Below are 20,321 nucleotides of genomic sequence, written 5' to 3' on the forward strand. Positions count from 1 at the left end.
TAGGGTTTGAGATGGATTTATAAGGGCCCATAGACCTTCATAGGAGTCCATCTGTGAACACACTCTACTTTGGTACCACTAGGGGGCGATCACGACCACCCACTAAGCAGAGCAAGCGTCCCCTCCCACGTAGGACAATGGAATTGTGAAGCCACTCCGGAGCGCGAGCCGAGCAAGGAGTAGGCTTCCGAGGCAGCGCGAAAAGGGAGCAGTCAATGCCAACCTCAAAAGCAATATGGATGAATGGCCACCTAAGTGGAATTGGTGATGTCGCAGTGAGAATGCCACCACCGCACATATCTCGTCTTCTTTGTCTCTTTCTTTTTCTCGGCAATCTTTGGGAAGGACTTGCTAAATCCATTCCGGACCAGGGAGCACTTGGTGAGTTATTCGTAGAGATTCGTCAAGGTTCGAGTTTTGAGGGGAAAGTCTGTGGTGGCGAATATGATAGGCTGCTATAGCTAACGCATTGGATGTTGTTATTATTTGTGCCCCTCTCAGTGATGAGGATGAGTTATTATGTAACCGTCGCATTTATTCAGCTATAACAGTCTACGCACGAATGAACACAATGTAGTCGCCGCATGCTCTGGTCTTGTGGTTACTTCATTGCAGAATAGGACACAAAGGACACTGAACTGCAGCACCCTCCCCTGATGGGCCATTGTAGGTAAAATCTGTAAATCAATCTAATTTAACGCTAGACTATATATCCGATCAATAGCAGTTGCATTATTCCGTTAAGATGTGCAATAGCAATTAGGCTATGATGAGGCGTCAGCTTAGTTCAAACTTCTATACCTGCCCGTTAACTTTATGTAACTCTGGAAGATCCCAACTAGATCTTTTTTAATTAGCAAACGGTCAATTGTCAGACACCGATGGTTCGTATAACTATATAAAAAAAAAAAATCTAAATCAATATAATCATTCCATGCGAGAAAAATAGGCCTATACGAGTTTCAAGTCTTGCAGCCTGTATAGCACAAAATATTGTACATTTGTGAATGCGAGATGGTCGACAAGCTTGTTTTGGCTACTGTCATCTGCATGCACCCATTGTTGACATTGTTCTTGTTGTTGTTACGTCCCAAGAGGCCTCATGAATGGCCAAAGGACATTATAATTTCAACAATGTTTGTTTTTTGGTTCCCAGGACTTTTGACACATTTCATTTATCCTATTTCAAATCAGTTTCTCAGCAGGAATCATTTCACCATTATTATTATTATTATTATTATTAAATAGGCGGTCCTGGGACAGTAGACTATGGTTTGCAATTAAACAGACGGATATAGGCCTACTGTCTGTCATTGTAACTGAACAGGAGAAAGGGGGACTTCCAAGGTGCTTGAAGTGGATGCTAGTGTCAATGCTTGGTAGTGATTTCTCTCCCATACAGTTCCCTATCCTTCAACTGGTCCAAGCACGGTTTAGTTCAGATACTTTCAATATGTTACAATTCCTTGTAGATGCCTCTTTTTATAGCTAAGCAGGCTTTTAAGAAGTCGTGTCCGCTATCTATATTTCATTAGCTAAGCTGTTTCCCGCCAAAGAAGCCTATTTCTGGAAGAAGTGCTTATTGCTTAGTGCTTTGGACAAGATTGTCAAGATGGGTAGAGCTTCTTAACCCACACATGTCAAATTCAGTGCCATTTAATATTTTAGCTTCTCTAATCTTATCTATGAATAACCATAGATTATCCATGTGAATACCAATAGCTTCACAGACTGAGCAAACTGGTTGTGGTTGGTCTAATAGTTTGTCCTTGCAGTATAGCTATATAGATTCAACTTTCTTGAAACACTTTCAAACGGGAAATCACATCAGTCTCTAGCACCTTGTCGTTATACCATGTTATTACACCGTGGGTTGATAGAAAGTATCCCACCTGGAGAGACAGGAAATGTTGATTAATTCATTTGAAGGTGTTGTCGTCAACCACGGCCACACCTTCGCCCCCATATTGATTTGTCAGACGGTGTTCTTTCATTACTTTATCATAGAGCTCATGACCTCAATCTCTCCTCAGAAGTAGAGGTCCCTTTGAAGCAGTCTGAGAGTTTCCCATCCAAGCTATGTCGAGTCGCTGAAAGAATTATGAAAGAATTAAGGCGTTTGTGGATTGAACTGAGGCCGGTGGGAAAAAGCTTGAGTGTTTATTTTTTATCGCAGTAGAAGTTCCTTTCTTTTAACAGCTCAGTAGCTCAGCAAGAATGAGATGAATCACCACAGCCTATTTAAAAAAGTATCATATTACCAATGAAATGCTTGGTCTAGGAAGTAAAAGGAAATTATTTCAGAGATCAGTGAAGGGTGATGCTGTGGACAAAGTCAAATTGTGCCCGACTGTCGTCTTGGGTCAGCTCAGCTCCTCCTGAAGATTCATATTTAGTTATGGGTAGATGTTTGGATACGTCCCAAAATGGCACCCTATGTCCGACATGCCCTGGTTAAAAGTAGTGCACTTCATAGGGAATAGGGTGCCATTTGGGATGCCGTTTTTCGGTGCACACTCTCTGCAGCGTCAGTAATCAAGGCGTACATATTAATGATATACTGTTAAAATTAATTATGTAGGGATTAAACCTAGCCATGGGGATGTTATTTATTCATAATTGAGTCTAATAGCGCAATATTCAATGTAAGCCTGATGTCCCCAGAGAGCAGGTTTGTATGGTAGAAGAGTTAAGGATACTTAGAAATACTATATATGAAAATGGTCGTATTTTTCTTTCAAACAAATTTGACTTTTCACTGACATAAGAAATCCTCATATCTGAATTATTGTCCTGAAAAGGAACTTTTGATTCCAGGTCATCTTCAGTAGGATGTAAACCGTGATCTTGGTTTGTCTTAACATTATTCCATGCTGAAATCTGAGATCAGAGTGACTGAGTGGAACGTGTCTTCTCTTTGTCACTTGATGTTGTTGCCATTGTAATCTGTCCATGGTGAGTCCTGCCCCTTCCCCTCTCAGTGACCTCTATGTTGTGTCCTACCCAGTTGAGGCAGTTTGTCACATGTCCATTTGTGGCTTTCTTTTGAAGTTCGTGTTTATCTGTCTTACAAGAGCCAGGTGCTGTCTGTCATTCAGACAGAGATACTCATACGATCGTTGATGCTTCTATGGTCCGTCTCCTTGAATTTTCAAACGTCTGAGGTGTATTGCTAGCTACTTAGCGCCTGAGGTTGATGACATTTTTTTTGTGAGGACGGAGGCAGTGTTGCTGTTGTTGAGTTCAGGGGTTTATGTAAAAGCATCAGCTGTGTATACTTGCAGACTGACTGTGCCCACTGCCCAGAGCAACAACCAAAGCATGAAAAATGTGTGTTATTCTTGGGCTGTTTCTGCATGACCAACACCTGGCTGTTCTAATCGGTCTGACAACCTTTGCAGCCTGCCACGGTCTGCGGACAATAGCCGGCTGAGGCCTGGCCAGGCAGGGGTCTAATGTGAGCTGACTTCCATGGATTTGTGTTGTCTGTACCCCCCCATCTTTCTCTCCATTGCCGCTGGGCAGGTGAACCATACAGGCTCACATACAATTCCTAATTGTTCAGATTCGTAATTGTTTGGCAGAACAGTCCCTTCTATACCCTGAGATCTAGGTTTTATTGTGTTTTTAATGAGCAAAATTATACATTTTCTTGTTTGTTTTCTATCAATGTCATGGGGTAGTTCAGTGACAGGGTGGTTGTTCTGTATAGCTGCACTTCGGGGGTAGTCTGTCCATATCTATACACTGCTGCACTTTGAGCCTCTATGGCAATGGTCGACAACAGGCGGCAAGTGGGCCAAAACCTTTTTTAAATTTTCGGTCCAGAAAAACTGTACAATCACCAGGAATTTAGCTAAAGTTAGTTTCATTTAGGAAAACTATTCACATGAATAAAACATTTAAACACGTGATCAAGGTATGAATTGATAGTTATTTTAAAATACAATCTATTTTTGGGCTACATTGTGGTCGATTTGCAGTGTACAAATTATTATAATTATGTTTCCGGCTCCAACAAAAATTGTCGGTTGGTGTTTTATCTTTTTATGCCTCCAGCATCCATATACAGTTTTTATGGAGTTTTTCCTTCATTGTGGTCCCCTTTTTTCTGATGGCTTAGGGCGACAACCTCTCCAGGTCATATTATTTGATGTTTAGCCACAAAAGAAATCTGGATTGTGGATCTTTTGAAAATCTCAAAAAACGTCTGGTTAAATTGTGATGTGAAAATGCTCTCACTAATCCGTCCAGGGGGAAATAGCAGGCAGTGTAGAGTCGACATACACTTATGTCAAATATGGAAGCAATGTCAAGAAGAGATCAGTTGTAATTAGCAATTCAATCATTTCTTTTTAATTATACATTCTACTGCTGGGAGTGGAGCTGAGACATGGGCAAATGAGTTGGTTTCTACTGAAGAGTCGTAGCCTGGTCCCAGATCAGTTTGTGCTGTCTTGCCAAATCATATGGTCACGATGACCATAGGAGTTGGCAAGACAGTACAATAATGATCTAGGACCAGGCTAGAAAGAGTGGGTCTATCTGACTCAGGAACTTGCTCTGACTGACATCCTGTATTAGGATTCAGAGCACCGTGGACCAGGACCAGCCAGGCTGTTTTGCTGTAGCGGTAGCCTATGAAGAAGGGGGGCTGGCTGTCTGCCAAGGAATTTTTGCCCAGGCAGCTGTACAGTGGGAGGAATCCGACTGTTGACACCTAACACCCTCTCTCCTCTCAGAGGAGACTAGTAGAGCTGTCTGGACATAGCATAGCATAGTAGCACAGCATAGCACCCCTTTGGAAATATAGACAGCCTAACACACCCGGCGCAGTCCTGCTACGACAGAGACACGCCCTAGTCATTGAAGTACTCAATCTTTTCTTTTATTCTATAGAATGTCTTTATTGGTTGTTCTTAAAGCACAACAAAAGTCATGTCCGTACATGGATTACTTCACAGCAAAAGTTTTCCATGGTTTTTGTGTGCAGGACACAGGTTAATGGTGCTTCTTGTTTTTTAGACCATACAATACTGTATATATAGGTGGACCGTCAGTACACACATGCACTTATTCTTCCTAGGCTGATGATAGCATATTTGAACAAATAGCGTTCGTACTGGACATTTTGGACAAGTCTTTTAAGACCAACAACTGTTTCTTGTTTCCACACAATGGGTGGATCCCTGAACCGTGGCTCTTTCCTCGAATTCTTGCCTTGTGATTTTATTTTCCTCCTAATGACAAGTTTATTCTGGAATGAGATTAATTTACTCCAAAAGTGAGCCTGATAAAATCTAAACAACCTGTCTTGTCTCTAAACAAGGACTGCCAGCAAGCAATTCCTAAATATATCGTTTGACTTGCTATGTAGTATTCAGTTTGGCTAGGATACTCACAGTTCATATCCAACTTTCCTGCCCTTAGTAATGGATGAAATTCTGCTCCTTGGAAAATGTGATATTTGGAAAGGCTTCCAGTAAGAAACCATATCAAATCCTCTGTGGATTGGCATTTAAATCTAAGTCCCCTCATTATTTTCTGTTTCTATTATCTCACTTGTGTTAAGTAGGCTTCCACATTTTAATATGGATTATGTTTGAGAACAGTTGACTAATTTGGCATGTAAGCTTATTTGCCACACATACCCGTTTTATAAAAATGTCCAAAGAGAATTTGCTTCCATATTCCCAAAACACAGTTGGCACACAACGTATTTTGTAAAGAAAGAATGACTCAAAAAGACTGGCAAGAAAATAACCCCAAAAAATTGACGCTCTTATCCAGAGCGATTTACAGGAGCAATGAGGGTTAAGTGCCTTGCTCAAGGGCACATCGAAAGGTTTTTCACCTAGTCGGCTCAGGGATCCGAAACAGCGACCTTTCAGTTACTGGCCCAAGACTCTTACCTGCCGCTTTATGACATTGCAAAGAAAAAGCTAAAAAGTTGCAGGAAAATATGGACACAACAATGTTGTCAGTTTTGCAACTACCCTTTCTCGGTGTGAGGGTGAGTGAGCTACATCGTCGTATAACCATCATGATATCTTTCCTTGATTTATTATGTTGTTAGGTTAACGTATGATCAGCCATAATTCAATTGTGAGATACTGACACTGTACAAGGTTGTTGTATGTATGTCAGTGCCATATACTGTATGGAGATACTGTATGAAAGGCTCTGTGTATGTAATTCACCTCCACATGCTAGTTTCTCTAGCTACTCCTCTTGATCCTCTCACTGACCACATGCAGTACAAGCCGATGTGATGTCCCAGGCCAGCTTTAAACATCTGGGCTAGGCTGCAGAGATCCAAAACATCTGGACATGATGACCAAGTTGTATTACTGCATCCCAGCAAGCTGCCGTGGCCTCACTCTGACCACAGATTATTCCGAGTGTAACCAGATCGTGCAATTGTGTTTTTTGTCCATTCCAGCAGCTGTTTGATTCAGATACAACTCTTTTTCTCAGAGTGCTATGAGTGCCTAAACACCATGTAGATTCAACAGTCTTCTGTGAGTTATGTATTACTATGTAACAAAAAAGCTTTTGATACCATTAATATGTACTAGCTGGGGTTTTGTGTGGGCGCGGGTGAGCGTGTTCTTCGATGATTGCCATGGTAACAAATTGCCGCATTCGGCCTGTTGTGTAGACATCAGGTTCTGTGGAATCGTGACTGTTAACTATGGAAGTATCGGTCATTTGCACGCCACTCATTCGTGTGGTGAAATCATGTGATTTTATTAGATTATTCACCACTTCCTTCTTGTGCAAATGAGCAGAAACAATTACTGTTACCCAGCAATGAAAAGTAGTGACCCCCTTAATGATATGAATCACTGTTCATAATTACAGATCAGAAATTACCATTGGTTTCATATGGAGCAGGATGGCACCGGTAAAGAAAAAGCAGGGACGGTGCATAAACTCTGAGTTGATTGTAACAGTTATGCTTCTACTTCATCAATCAGAAATTGTGCCATCTGTTAATCCTGTTTTCTCATATCAAGTGTATTTTAGTGTCCTCTCCTTTTTCCTCTGTGGTCTTCAAGGGGACTAACCTCTTGTCACTGGGATCCTGGCTCTCAAGGAGAGCACAGTAGGGGGAACTGTTTGTGGACTTTGGCTTGGAACTGTGTTTTCCTGTTCTAGAACAGCCTTGATGTGTCCTGTGAGGCTGTGATTCCACATGGAACAATGCCCTGCACCTTGGCCAACGCTGTCTGACCGGTGGATGGGTTTCCTCTCTGGGGACACTAAGCAGTAGTTTATGACACTTGGAAATCAGCCATATCAACATATCAACCTGTGTGTACTGCACTGTTAACCTGCTGCTGAGGAAGCTAAAATCTTTTTCATTTAATCGAAACTTTTACTCCTTGTAATGACAAGCTAAGCTATCATTGCTTGCAGAGTTAGTCAGAAACCTCCACGCATGTTACGACAAAAGCAGTAAACCATTCACTTTCTAAGCTCCTCTCATCTCATGCTGGAGAGTGGAGCTGTAATTATTCTGAAATGTCTTGGTAAAGATCGCAATGTTACACATGAAGTGCTTTTGGAGCCCTTCTTGTGTGTAATCAAAGATAGCTTTTTTAGCATGTAGGTGGTAGGGTTCAAGCTGAACGTCTCATCCAAAGCTGTAACCCAACTTTAAAGACCCCTAACAACCTTCACACACACCATATAACTCTCCCCCTGGGCCCTGGTAGATAATGGTGTTGAGGCCTGAGAGAGATCCTCTCTACTGATGTACTCCAGCTGTGGACCTAACCAAGGACCCCCCCACCCCCACCAAGTCTCTCTCTTTCCAGCTCTCTTTGCTCTCTCTGTCTCTCTCTCCTCTCCCCCTCTATGTGCAGCCTGAGGAAGTCCCTCATGATGACTTCCAGCAGGTCGATGCGAGTAGGGAGGAGGTGGAGGTGATTTGGTTTGATTTATCTCCTCTTAACTCTCTCCTCGCCCTTGGTACCTCTACCTCAAACCCTTTGTGTTTCATTTGGGGTAAGAGTGAGTCTCCTTAGATCAAAGAGTTTCCAAGGAGGTTTGACCTTGCTCACAGCAGAAGGACAGACTGTGATTGTGACACGTCAGCCTTCCATCCTATCTGCCCTCTCAGGAAACTCACCCAAACAGTTTTACAAGGCTGTCCAGATTGAGGAAGCCCTTATGGAAGAAAAAAAAACATGATTTCACATGTGGAAAATCACCAGATTTCACATATTTTGCACATGCAACATTTTATTTTGTAATGTTATTATTATAAATAATGTAAAACCATGTGGTTTTGGAAAACGTCACGTGATGCTATTTCACATGAAGTTCTGTGAAATCTGACTATTCTCTCATCATTGATTACATTTTTTGATCTGAGGGTTTTCAAATTGCTGAGATAAGTACATTTGATCAATGATGAGAAAATTGTCAGATTAACAAATAACTAAAATAGCAGTGCAGATGGCACTCATTTGCTAAGTGCAGAGATGTACTGTATTATAGGTAATGAATGTGTAGGGGACTTCTGAGAATTCTACTTTTTTTTTTAATGACACAGTTTAGCTCAACAGTGTGCCATTTAGCTTAAAGCTAAAATCCTTAATTGAAACAATATCAAAGCTGTCACTCCACCTGTGTTTTGGTGAAAAGCTGAGGGATGGGCCTGGAGAAATGTAACCACTCTCAAATTCATAGACAGAGCAAAATTATATTTTTAGCCATGTCTTGAGGCTATACAGTGTTTGTTTACATTTGTTGTTTACAAACATTGTAGTAAAACAAGCTTGTATTTTGGGTTGAACTAAGCTGAGGCATTTATAAGTTATATTCTTCAAGAATCAATGGGTATATACAGTTGAAGTCAGAAGTTTACATACATCTTAGCCAAATACATTTAAACTCAGTTGTTCACAATTCCTGACATTTAATCATAGTAAAAATTAGGTTAGGATCACCACTTTATTTTAAGAATGTGAAATGTCAGAATAATAGTAGAGAATTATTTATTTCAGCTTTTAAGTCTAACTAACATTCCCAGTGGGTCAGAAGTTTACATACACTCAATTAATATTTGGTAGCATTGTTTTTAAATTGTTTAACTTGGTTCAAATGTTTCGGGTAGCCTTCCACAAGCTTCCCACAATAAATTGGGTGAATTTTGGCCCATTCCTCCTGACAGAGCTGGTGTAACTGAGTCAGGTTTGTAGGCCTCCTTGCTCGCACACACTTTTTCAGTTCTGCCCACACATTTTCTATAGGATTGAGGTCAGAGCTTTGTGATGGCCACTCCAATACCTCAACTTTGTTGTCCTTAAGCCATTTTGCCTCAACTTTGGAAGTATTCTTGGGGTCATTGTCCATTTGTAAGACCCATTTGTGACCAAGCTTTAACTTCCTGACTGATGTCTTGAGATGTTGCGTCAATATATCCACATAATTTTCCTACCTCATGATGCCATCTATTTTGTGAAGTGCACCAGTCCCTCCTGCAGCAAAGCACCCTCAAAACATGATGCTGCCACCCCCGTGCTTCATGGTTGGGATGGTGTTCTTCGGCTTGCAAGCCCCCTTTTTCCTCCAAACATAACGATGGTCATTATGGCCAAACAGTTCTATTTTTGTTTCATCAGACCAGAGGACATTTCTTCAAAAAGCATGATCTTTGTCCCCATGTGCAGTTGCAGACCGTAGTCTGGCTTTTTATGGCGGTTTTGGAGCAGTGGTTTCTTCTTTGCTGAGCGGCCTTTCAGGTTATGTCGATATAGGACTTGTTTTACTGTGGATATAGATACTGTTATACCTGTTCCTCCAGCATCTTCACAAGGTCCTAGCACTTTTCGCTCCGAAGTACGTTCATCTCTAGGAGACAAAGCGCGTCTCCTTCCTGAGCGGTAAGACGGCTGCGTGGTCCCATGGTGTTTATACTTGCGTACTATTGTTTGTACAGATGAACGTGGTACCTTCAGGCGTTTGGAAATTGCTCCCAATGATGAACCAGACTTGTGGAGTTCTACAATTTTTTGCTTATCAGAAGCTTCTAAAGCCATGACATCATTTCTGGAATTTTCCAAGCTGTTTAAAGGCACAGTCAATTTAGTGTATGTAAACTTCTGATCCACTGAAATTGTGATACAGTGAATGATCTAAGTGAAATAATCTGTCTGTAAACAATTGTTGGAAAAATTACTTGTGTCATGCACAAAGTAGATGTCCTAACCGACTTGTCAAAACTATAGTTAGTTAACAAGAAATTGTTGGAGTGGTTGAAAAACAAGTTTTACTGACTCCAACCAGGTGTATGTAAACTTCCGACTTCAACTGTATCATTAATTGATAAGTCCAAAAATGGATATAGCCACAAAGGATTCCAGCTTTAAAAACCCCATACCATTTCATTACTTACCTTACCAGAAAAACGTGTGAAATCATATTTTCACATATGAAATAACTGTTCACACGTTGAGCTGAAATGTTCATGTGAAAACATAAGAGACACATGTGAAACCATATGACACCATATGTTCACATGTATTCAATGTAGTTCACATGATACCGCCACCTTTTCACATATGAGGAGAATACCATTTTTCACCTCACATGTGAATTGCAGTTTAACAAGAAATTAGCATTTGTTGTTTACAAACATTGTAGTAAAACATGCTTGTATTTTGGGTTGAACTAAGCTGATGAGGCATTTATAAGTTATATAATGTTTTCACAAGTTAAAAACATTCCAAGCTTGTCATGTGTAGTTTCATGGTATCACATGTTGAAATGTTGCATCCCCATTTATTTCACATTAGATCATGTTTTCACATGTGCTCAAATGTTTTCACATGTGTAGTTTCTTGTTATCACATGTTGCTTTTACATTTTGTCACATTATCACATTAACTTCACATAAGATCACGTGAAATTCATGTGGTTTTTCCGTAAGGGAAGTTCTTACCCCACTTCAGATACACATTCTAAGGAGCTATTCATCAGTCAAAGTGCTCCACCATATCCCCCAGTCTCAGGAGAGCTCTGTCTGTCCGTCCGTCCGGCCCAGAGTCTGCTGGCTACTGATGAGGGTCACAGGCAAGGACAGACATTCCTGCATGGCTGGGGTCTGTATGCTCCTGCTCCCCCCACCTCTCTCTCCTTTAACAAACAAGACCGCCATCTCTCTTTGGCTCTCCCCGTGGCCCGTGGAGCCCTTGTCACTGCATTGCATTCTGGAACAATTACTGCTTGCACCGAGACCACCTGATAGTGAGTGTGTAATCGATGGCACATTTTAACAAGAAGAGACCGCAGCAGTGTGTATAGGCATCGGGACAGAGGAGCTAAAGACACACAATGAAGATGATCTCCGTTTTACACCCTCGTTCAGTGGAGGCATCCTCCTCAGTGAATTTAATAAAAATAGTGAAACTGAAAATGAAAAAAGTTATCCTTTTTAGATTCAACTGAATATATTCACATCACCAAATAATTGATTAAAACACACTGTTTTGCAATCAAGGTCTACAGTAGCTGCCGGAACTCTATAGGGTAGCACCATGGTGTAGCCGGAGGACAGATAGTTTCCGTTCTCCTCTGGGTACATCGACTTCAATACAAAACCTAGCTCATGATTCTCACCCCCTTCCAAAGACATCCACAGTAATTATGACAACTTCCAGAGGACCTTCTCCAACCTATCAGAGCTCTTGCAGCATGAACTGACATGTTGTCCACCCAATCAAAGGATCAGATAATGAATCTAGCTAGTTTGCACAGCAGTGCATGAAATGAAGAAGCAAGAGAGAGAAAGAGAGCTAGCTATATTTCTTTTTTTTCCCTCACTTTCACTTAGCTAGTGAATGCAGCTAGCTTGTTCAGCCTACTCAAACAGGCAGCTAGCTTGTTCAGCCTACTCAAACAGGCAGCTAGCTTGTTCAGCCTACTCAAACAGGCAGCTAGCTTGTTCAGACTACTCAAACACCAGGCTCTAACGGCGAGGGATGCTATGTTAGATAGCTGGTTATGGCTATCCAACACTGGAACTCTTCCAAGTTAAGGTAAGCTTTTGGTTTTATTAATTTATTGCAACCCGAGGGGCCAACGGTGTAATTACTAAACTGCTATCTGACTGTACACTGTACTGCATGATTCTAGCGGGTTTACAAACATGTTAGTTATAGTAGTTATGTTGACTATGACTTTAGCTAATTTGGTGACAACGATGTAGGCTGTGTGTAACAGTTATGATATGGGTTGGCTTGGATTTTATTTTATTTCTCGCCTGATCTGAGACAGCTGATGTGTTGTGCACTGAAGTACACAAGCAAAGGGAAAAAGTAAGAGAGTGCGTAGATTCGAGTAGGAGTTATACAATGAGCAAAAATAATCATGCTGTTTGTATGTGGCTGCTATGAAAGTGAACTGTGTTTGCGTGTGATCAAGTGTGTATTCAATCCGCCGATTCTGTTGAAAAACATTTCTTAAATTGAAGCAAACGGAACCAAACTGGGATTACAATAGAAACTCTCTTTTGCAATTGTTGGACTAATGATTACACCCTAGATCAGCTTGATGCAGGCAAGAGTGTGCAAGGCGGTATTGAATGTGTCACTGTCTGTCACCTTGATTACTCAAATGAATTCCCTCGACCTGTGTACCTATGTTATAAACTTTCATTCTTAGGCGAAGTTAGATTGTTGCAACCTCATGATGGGTATAGGGAAAATTTGAGTATAATTTTGTAGCCTAAACCTATTGACGTTACATTGAGCTGGGTGAATGGAATATGAATGACAGTCATATTCTGTAATAGAAATAAGGCCATGCTCAAAAAGAAATACTCCTCCCTCATCTTAAACGTCACCGACCGGCACTGTCCTCGTTCACCCCATAAACCTCATCGTTAGTAACCCACACGTATGCTTCAATAGGTTTGTGCATCATGTCTGGGGAGGCTAAAGAAAGAAAGTGTGTGAACGTTGAATAACAGATGATTTCTATTCAAATAGCCTACAGTACCTCAATCAGCAAAATCACCAATTTATATTGAGTTGTGTAGTGTGAGCGAGTTGTCAAGTGACTAGATGAGATTTGGCCCGTAGCCAGAATGAGATGGCTCAGATCAGATCGTGGTGGGTAATGTGTGTGTTAAACAATGGAATGGAAATGAGCCTACCTTACATACAGGAAGAGCTGGCTGTGAGCAAACATGGAAATGGGACGTTGTTGGATTGCAGGAATACTTACCTTCCTTTTCCAAGGCCACCCTGCTGCTCAGCTTCCCTCAGCCTTTTCTGAATACCCATCTGCAGAGGGAAGGAGGGAGGGAGGTGGGAAAAATAGAGAGGTACCAGAGGGAGGGGGGAGAGAGAAAGAGGAGTGAGCGAGGATGGGGGAGCCTATTCTCATTGACGAAAGTTGGAGAGGCACTGCAACAAGATTTTAATTGACATAATATGTACATACAGTTTTCAATTTACATCACGTCTTTGCCTTACCTTTCGTTGAAGCTGGCAACATGACATTCTTGTTCTGCAGCTCCAATTTGCCTTAAACATCACAGTAGCCACTAGCCAATAAACAAGTGTAATGGAGTTAATTCTTGCAACTATAGGGGGTGCTGTTCCGCATTAGCATATTTTGGTCTCCAAATTAAACGGCCTATTGCTCAATTCTTGATCGTACAATATGCATATCCTTACTAATATTGGATAGAAAACACTGTCTAGTTTCTAAAACCGTTTTAATTATGTCTGTGGGTGACCCAGAACTCCCTCTACAGCAAAAATCCTGACATGACTTGCGAAGGTCTGAGAATTATCCTCTGATCTGGGTTCAGTTTTAAAGCCTGTGTATATCCTATGGCTGGAATTGAACTGCACCCGCCTTCCCCTGGATGTCAGTAACCAATGAGAAGTGGAATGGTCTGTCTGCGTAGCTGTCCGAGGTTATAAAGCCGGATGGAACGAGAGTACCTTTCTTTGTCTCGTTCGTCATGGCGCCTGGCAAGAAGTCAGGATGAAATTTTGGAACGCTCAGTTATCGACCAGAGATGTATCCGTCTGTAATTTAATTAAATATAGGTGTTAGAAACATCATAACGATGTTATTTGAAACCGATTTATATCAGTTTATGCGAGTATAGTGCTATTTTTCTGAATTTCCTTTGTATCTAGTTTGAGGATTTGGACATGTGTGTGCGACATAGCTAATGGTAGCAGCTAGTTCCAAAGGTGAAGAGGACGTTTTACAACAAAGCAACTATTCTTTTGAAGAAAAGACACATTGCCCAAGATACTGATGGAAGCTCGTCCAAAAGTAGGAACTATTTATGATGTTATTATGTATTTATGTGGAAAAATGTCATAGTGTTTGCGCGCCACTTTTGCAGGCACTGGTCTGGCTGCAACGCACACTATATGTCTAGTAACGTTAATTTTAAAAATCTAACATAGCGATTGCATTAAGAACTAATTTATCTTTCGATTGTTGTCCAACTTATATTTTTTAGTCAAGTTTATGAATAGTATTTTTATAAGAATAGGCGCTAATCCAAAATGGCGCCGGCCAGAATACATGCAATGTTTGTAGTGATTACATAGTATAACCACGATTTGTGCTGCTAAATATGCACATTTTCGAACAAAAGCTATATGCATTGTGTAATATGATGTTACAGGTCTGTCATCTGATGAAGTATATCAAGGTTAGTCAAATTATATATCTTTTGTTGGGTTGTTACGATCGCTAACATTTACAGCTGGTAAATGCGGTTGTGATTCTGGCTATTGTGGTACGCTCATATAATGCTATATTGTGTTTTCGCTGTAAAACACTTAGAAAATCTGAAATATTCTCTGGATTCACAAGATCTGTGTCTTTCGATTGCTGTAGGCTGTCTATTTTTCTGAAGTGTTTTAGGATGATTCTTTTGGTAATTGACGTCGGTCTCAGTAATTATTCCGGCTGCTTCCAACGCTATTTCAGATTGCAGCTGCAATGTAGAACTGTGATTTCTACCTGAAATATGCACTTTTTTCTAACAAAAACTATCCTATACCATGAATATGTTATCAGACTGTCATCTGAAGAGGTTTTTTCTTGGTTAGTGGCTATCAATATCTTAGTTTAGCCGAATTGGTGATAGCACCTGAAGTAGTAAGAAACTGATGGAGTTAGAAAAGTGGTGTATTTTGCTAACGTGTTTAGCTAATAGATTTACATATTTTGTCTTCCCTGTAAAACATTTTAAAAATCTGAAATGGTGGCTTTATTCACAAGATCTGTATCTTTCATCTGGTGTCTTGGACTTGTGATTTAATGATATTTAGATGCTACTATCTACTTGTGAAGCTATGCTAGCTATGCTAATCAGTGTGTGGGGGGGTGGGGGGTGATCCCGGACCCGGGGTAGAGGCTCGTTAGAGGTTAAGAATGTGCCATAAGCTCACTCCAGAGCTAGCTTGAAATGTTGCGGATGGAGCCATCCAATCAGTAACTATTAGGTGTCTCAAACTGTTGGTACGCTGTCAAGGAGGGCGGTCACGTGTGTTGCAAAGCAGAGGATCACTGGTTCGAGCACAGTATGGGGCAATTGGACAGTGGAGGAAGCTAAGCACACTGATCCCCGCAAGCAACTTTTCATCTAAAACATAACACTTTTACACACTTAAATAATACAACCAAACCATATTACACTCTTGAATAATGCAACAATTCACAACCATATGCAAACAATTAAAGGGTTTATTTCCTGTTCGTACATGCATAAAATGAGCTTACATAGCTGGCCAGCTAGTAACGTTTGCATATCAAACATGAATATTGACCCCTCTCATACGAATATATAGGTACAGTAACTTTATCATACAGTGTCGTTCATAGTATAATAGCTACAGCGCTTGCTAGGTAGCAAACTAAACTCAATTATTTCTGCATTCTCCTTTGCTACATCGTAATAGCTGCATTAGCTAGTTAGCTGAATGCTGACGTTAGGGGACATTAGCTGAACCATAGCTAGATAGCGCTTAGGCCTACATTACAACTTCAGCGTATTACATGAAAGGTTCACCCATTTTGAATGTTATATTATTTTTGTGCATCTCTGAGTGATGTTCTATTGATTCCCTGGGTCATTTTATGTTTTCATGTGTATCTGAATTATTGGCATTCAAGCAGGCAAAATTCACGCCAGTATGACATAGCACTGTGATAAAGTCGCTCTCACTACACTGGAAGTTAATAGGAATACGATTTTTAGATTGCGAAAACGTCTTTCATACATGTCAGATCTCAATACTGGCTGATGTCATAACTCTGGAGGATGTCTTCTCTCGAATAAGCCATTGATCATATTTTTGCGATATTCCTACCTCGAGAAATGTGTAATTTAATGGAGGGTCTATCACATTTTTCCTACTTGTCTGCCTCTTTAGTCCAGGGTGCATTGCATGGTGCCGTTGCCAGAGATATTATAGAAATGAGATAGGAATCCAATGAATGAAGTATTGTATACGCCCGACTGGTCGACCAATCTGTGTCACGCGGTTGCTAAGAAAATCTCAAAAGTACGAAATTGAATGATTCCAAAGCTATACGATATTACAGATGGCAAGTTAATTATCTCACATCTCAGAAAAGATTTTGACGAAATTCATGCACATGTTGGGTTTTTGAGCTAGCGCTCAATAGACTCCCATTCACTCCTTGAAGGAGAGCACTCCTCGTCCCAGAATCGTCCAGAATGCAACACGTGGACCATTGGCGTAGCATTTTCAACGTTTCCGATCTCCTCAAAAGTTTATCTACCGTGGCGAATGTTAGACTCCACTCTGTGAGGCACATTGATCTGCAGGTTGAACATGGTGAGATTGTAGAGTCCTAATTTGATAGCTGTAAAATCACCTAAACAAACTGCGCTAACTAGCTACTTTACATGCTGATATTGCCTTTGGTATTGTGTGTAGTTACATTTGTTAGCGTGCACGAACAATAAATAAACCCTTTAATTGTTTGCATATGGTTGTATATTCAAGTGTAATATTTGCAAATATAATATATGTCTATACATTTCAGTTGTTTCAAAAACATTGCTGTGCTATTGCAATTTCTACAGCACTAGTGTTGAGCTCAACGAGACAATTATGTTTATATTGCCCTGCTTGGAGAGGAGCGAGTGTCGTACACAATTTCAGGACTTAGTGGTCAAGACATGACAAGTTTGCAAGTTTACATTACAGTAACAAGTCCATTCTCAGGATTTTGTTTGATACCTCTCGAGAATCTCCTTCAACTTTCATCAATGTCAAAAGAACCAAAGAGATATGTACCAGAGAGGGTGGTTGGAAAGATAGCGAGAGGGGGGGGGGGGTACTGTGAGCCAGTTCAGTGTCAGGTTTAATATGACATTTAATTTGCATCTCCTTGTATTTCCTGCCATGATTTCAGCCTTTTAGCTCTTGGCTCTGTATCCTCAAAAATCAAGGAGGCACTCTCAACAACCTCAGCTTGCTGCATTGGCACAATAATATTCACAGAGAAAGCGTTTTTGTAATCTGGGCACATAGAGGAATTGAGTACCCCTATTGAGTACCGGTTCATACAATGTGATTTCCCTCATAGCTTCATGTGGGTTGTTGTGTTTGTTGATTCATGTTGTATGTTAATTATGGAGATGATGTCATCTTCTCGGTATGGCACCATGGAATCACTGGGCCTTGTACTCCATGCTAGATGGAGCTGCCAAGCGACCCATTTTCCCAACATTCTTATCTGGGGACACCTCATAGCAACCTGCATCAATTGAGCCATTGACCCATTTAGAATGTGAAAATGTGAACTGGGCCAATCAATGGTCCTGTGAATTGGCTAGCCGTACACACTTTTTAAATTGTTTTATTTATTTCACATTTATTAAACCAGGTAGGCCAGTTGAGAACAGGTTCTCATTTACAACTGCGACCTGGCCAAAATAAAGCAAAGCAGTGTGACAAAAACAACACACACACACGATTCTGCGAAGCACATAGTGTTACCCCCTACAGAGTCTGTATCACGGTATGTTGAGAGAGAGTATCACAGCCAATAAAAGCAACTGTTAACTTTCTGTCAAAAGACCTTGGACTGTGTGTGTGTGATCTCATGATCATGAGAGAGGATGTTTTCCATGGAATATATTCTTGAACTGAATAACTAGAATTGTTCTGAACAGCTTATGAGGAGTGTGCCTGTATGATCCAGGTCATCACCATGGTTACTAGAAAGCACATCGTCATAGCAGTGGAATCAGCCAGCAGTTCTGCCCCTCCAGACAGTTTGGCGGGGGTTTGGAGGATCAATCGAATCTGATGGCAGAAGTCCCAGCATGTCCTCATAGGGTCGGACACTGTACCGCTAAACTCCATGAAATGCTTTTTGATCTCATGGTAAACAACGATGAGTCATCATGCCTTGTCAGCTGAGAACTAGAACACCTGAACAGAGACAAGCTTGCCCGGTCACTTACTTTATGTAGGGCAAGATGACACTTTCATTTTTTTATATAAGAGCAACACATTTCCTATCGTTAGCTGCAAGGGAACTTAGAAATTACAACCCAACTATATGTGAAAAAGCAGAACAATCTGTATGTTCTTAGATTGTACGATGGCCTACAAGTGTAGCCTCCAACTTTTAATCAAAACCAAACAATACTTTTGTGCGTTCACTGTAAATTATCCTGTTGATTTCTGATTTAGTTTGAATAATTGAATCATTCTATTTCCTGTCTCTCCACAGAGGTGCTCATCAGAGTCCAGGTGTTTGACAACAGTGACCTTTCACCTCTGGCAGAGGCTGCAGTGGAGGTTTATGGGAACCAGTCTACCTTGGCATCCAGCAAGGCTGGCAAAGATGGCGTCGTCATGGTCACCTTCCTGTACCGCCCTGGCACCTGGGTCATTGTCACGGCAACAAAACAGGGCTTTGTCACTAATTCCGCCCCCTGGCATGCCAGCCGCATCCCCTGTGAGTATTGAGTTTCATCCCTAACATATCACTCTTTCACCTCAGGAATGAAAAGAATGTTGTGTGGTTGTGGTTTACCACCATTCCATCAAAGTCTTATTCATACTACTTTGTGCGATCACGTTATGAGAACTTAATCCTCACAAAGCTATGTTTTCAATACTGATGAATCAATCCTATGCAAGTAACGGAAGAATTCTAAGAATAATTACCAGAATCCTTTGGGACGTTTGATGGAATCCAACAAGCCGTCTCTGCCAATCTATCCTCTGCGGGGTGTGGACAGTCCTACCCAGTTGTTGTTGTTTAACCTCAAATCCCCACCCCATTTCCCCTCCATTGCCTTCTCCTCTCTGGGTCCACTGCCAGGGTGTTATCCATGTAACACAGTCTGCAGTATCTCTGTGTCCACCCGCTCACCCCATCTCACCCAGTTGTTGCTGTAGTGATATCCCACCCTCGGAGCTGCAAATTCAGCGGTAAGGGAAGAGCTGTCCTGTCGGCACTAGCGGCTGGAAGCCACTTAGCTGTTAGTGCTGGTCTACTTTTAGCATTAGAGCCGAAAAGTGACAGGAGCCCGGGCCTGTATGAACTGTATGTTGTCCTCCACCATCCACCCTTAAGAGTTAAGCAACCCCATGGTTGCATCATGGGCCCTGGTCAAAAGTAGTACACTACATAGGGAATAGGGTGCCATTTGGGATGCAGGCCATGGCTGTGGTGTTTTTAGAGCATCTCTTCTCTGACATGGTACTGGTTCTTGAGGGTAGAATTGCATGGATGCCAATGCCATCATGCCATGGATAGGGCTGTGCCGATTTTTTAAAATAACCGCGTAATCGACGATTATGGATGAAGACCGTCATGAAAAGAAAATAACCGTTATAACTGTTTTAATATAATAAAAAAATAAAAAAAAAAATAAAAAATCATATTCAAGTCGACAAACTTTTTTAGTAAAAGTAATCCTGATTTTACATCTAACAGCCAATATAAGGACAAATGTGAGGAAGAAAAACTAGCCAGTTTTAGAATTTGATGTTGTTGAACAAACAGCTAACTGAAGATGGGATGGCCGGGCAATCAAAAAGATGACACGTGAGGTAGGGTTGGGCAGTATCCAGGTTTTCATACCATCATAGGTTTCTGTACCATACATGGGTATACGGTATTACCAGAAGTGCACACAAAGGCCGCTATTTACATTTCTTTTTTTATGGTATATTTTTGGGACGCACAAAACAATTTAGGCAATAGGGATCTTGATCTTGATCCAGGAGGGGATTTAATGTCTCTGCTGTAACCAAGAAGCTTGATCTTAACCT

The 20,321-nt window shown here is 41.1% G+C and overlaps 1 protein-coding gene across 1 annotated transcript in view; it reads left to right on the forward strand.

Moving 5' to 3' along the window:
* Positions 1–140: 140 nt before the first annotated feature.
* Positions 141–20,321, forward strand: part of LOC139581071 (protein FAM171A2-like) — a 60,790-nt gene continuing 40,609 nt past the window's right edge. Inside the window, exons 1-2 of the mRNA XM_071410439.1 lie at positions 141–381; positions 18,769–18,996. Coding sequence (XP_071266540.1) covers positions 216–381; positions 18,769–18,996 — 394 coding nt within the window. The 5' untranslated portion in view covers positions 141–215. The remainder of the gene's footprint in view (positions 382–18,768; positions 18,997–20,321) is intronic.

This window comes from Salvelinus alpinus, chromosome 1, assembly GCF_045679555.1.
Source record: "Salvelinus alpinus chromosome 1, SLU_Salpinus.1, whole genome shotgun sequence".
Lineage (NCBI taxonomy): Eukaryota > Metazoa > Chordata > Actinopteri > Salmoniformes > Salmonidae > Salvelinus > Salvelinus alpinus.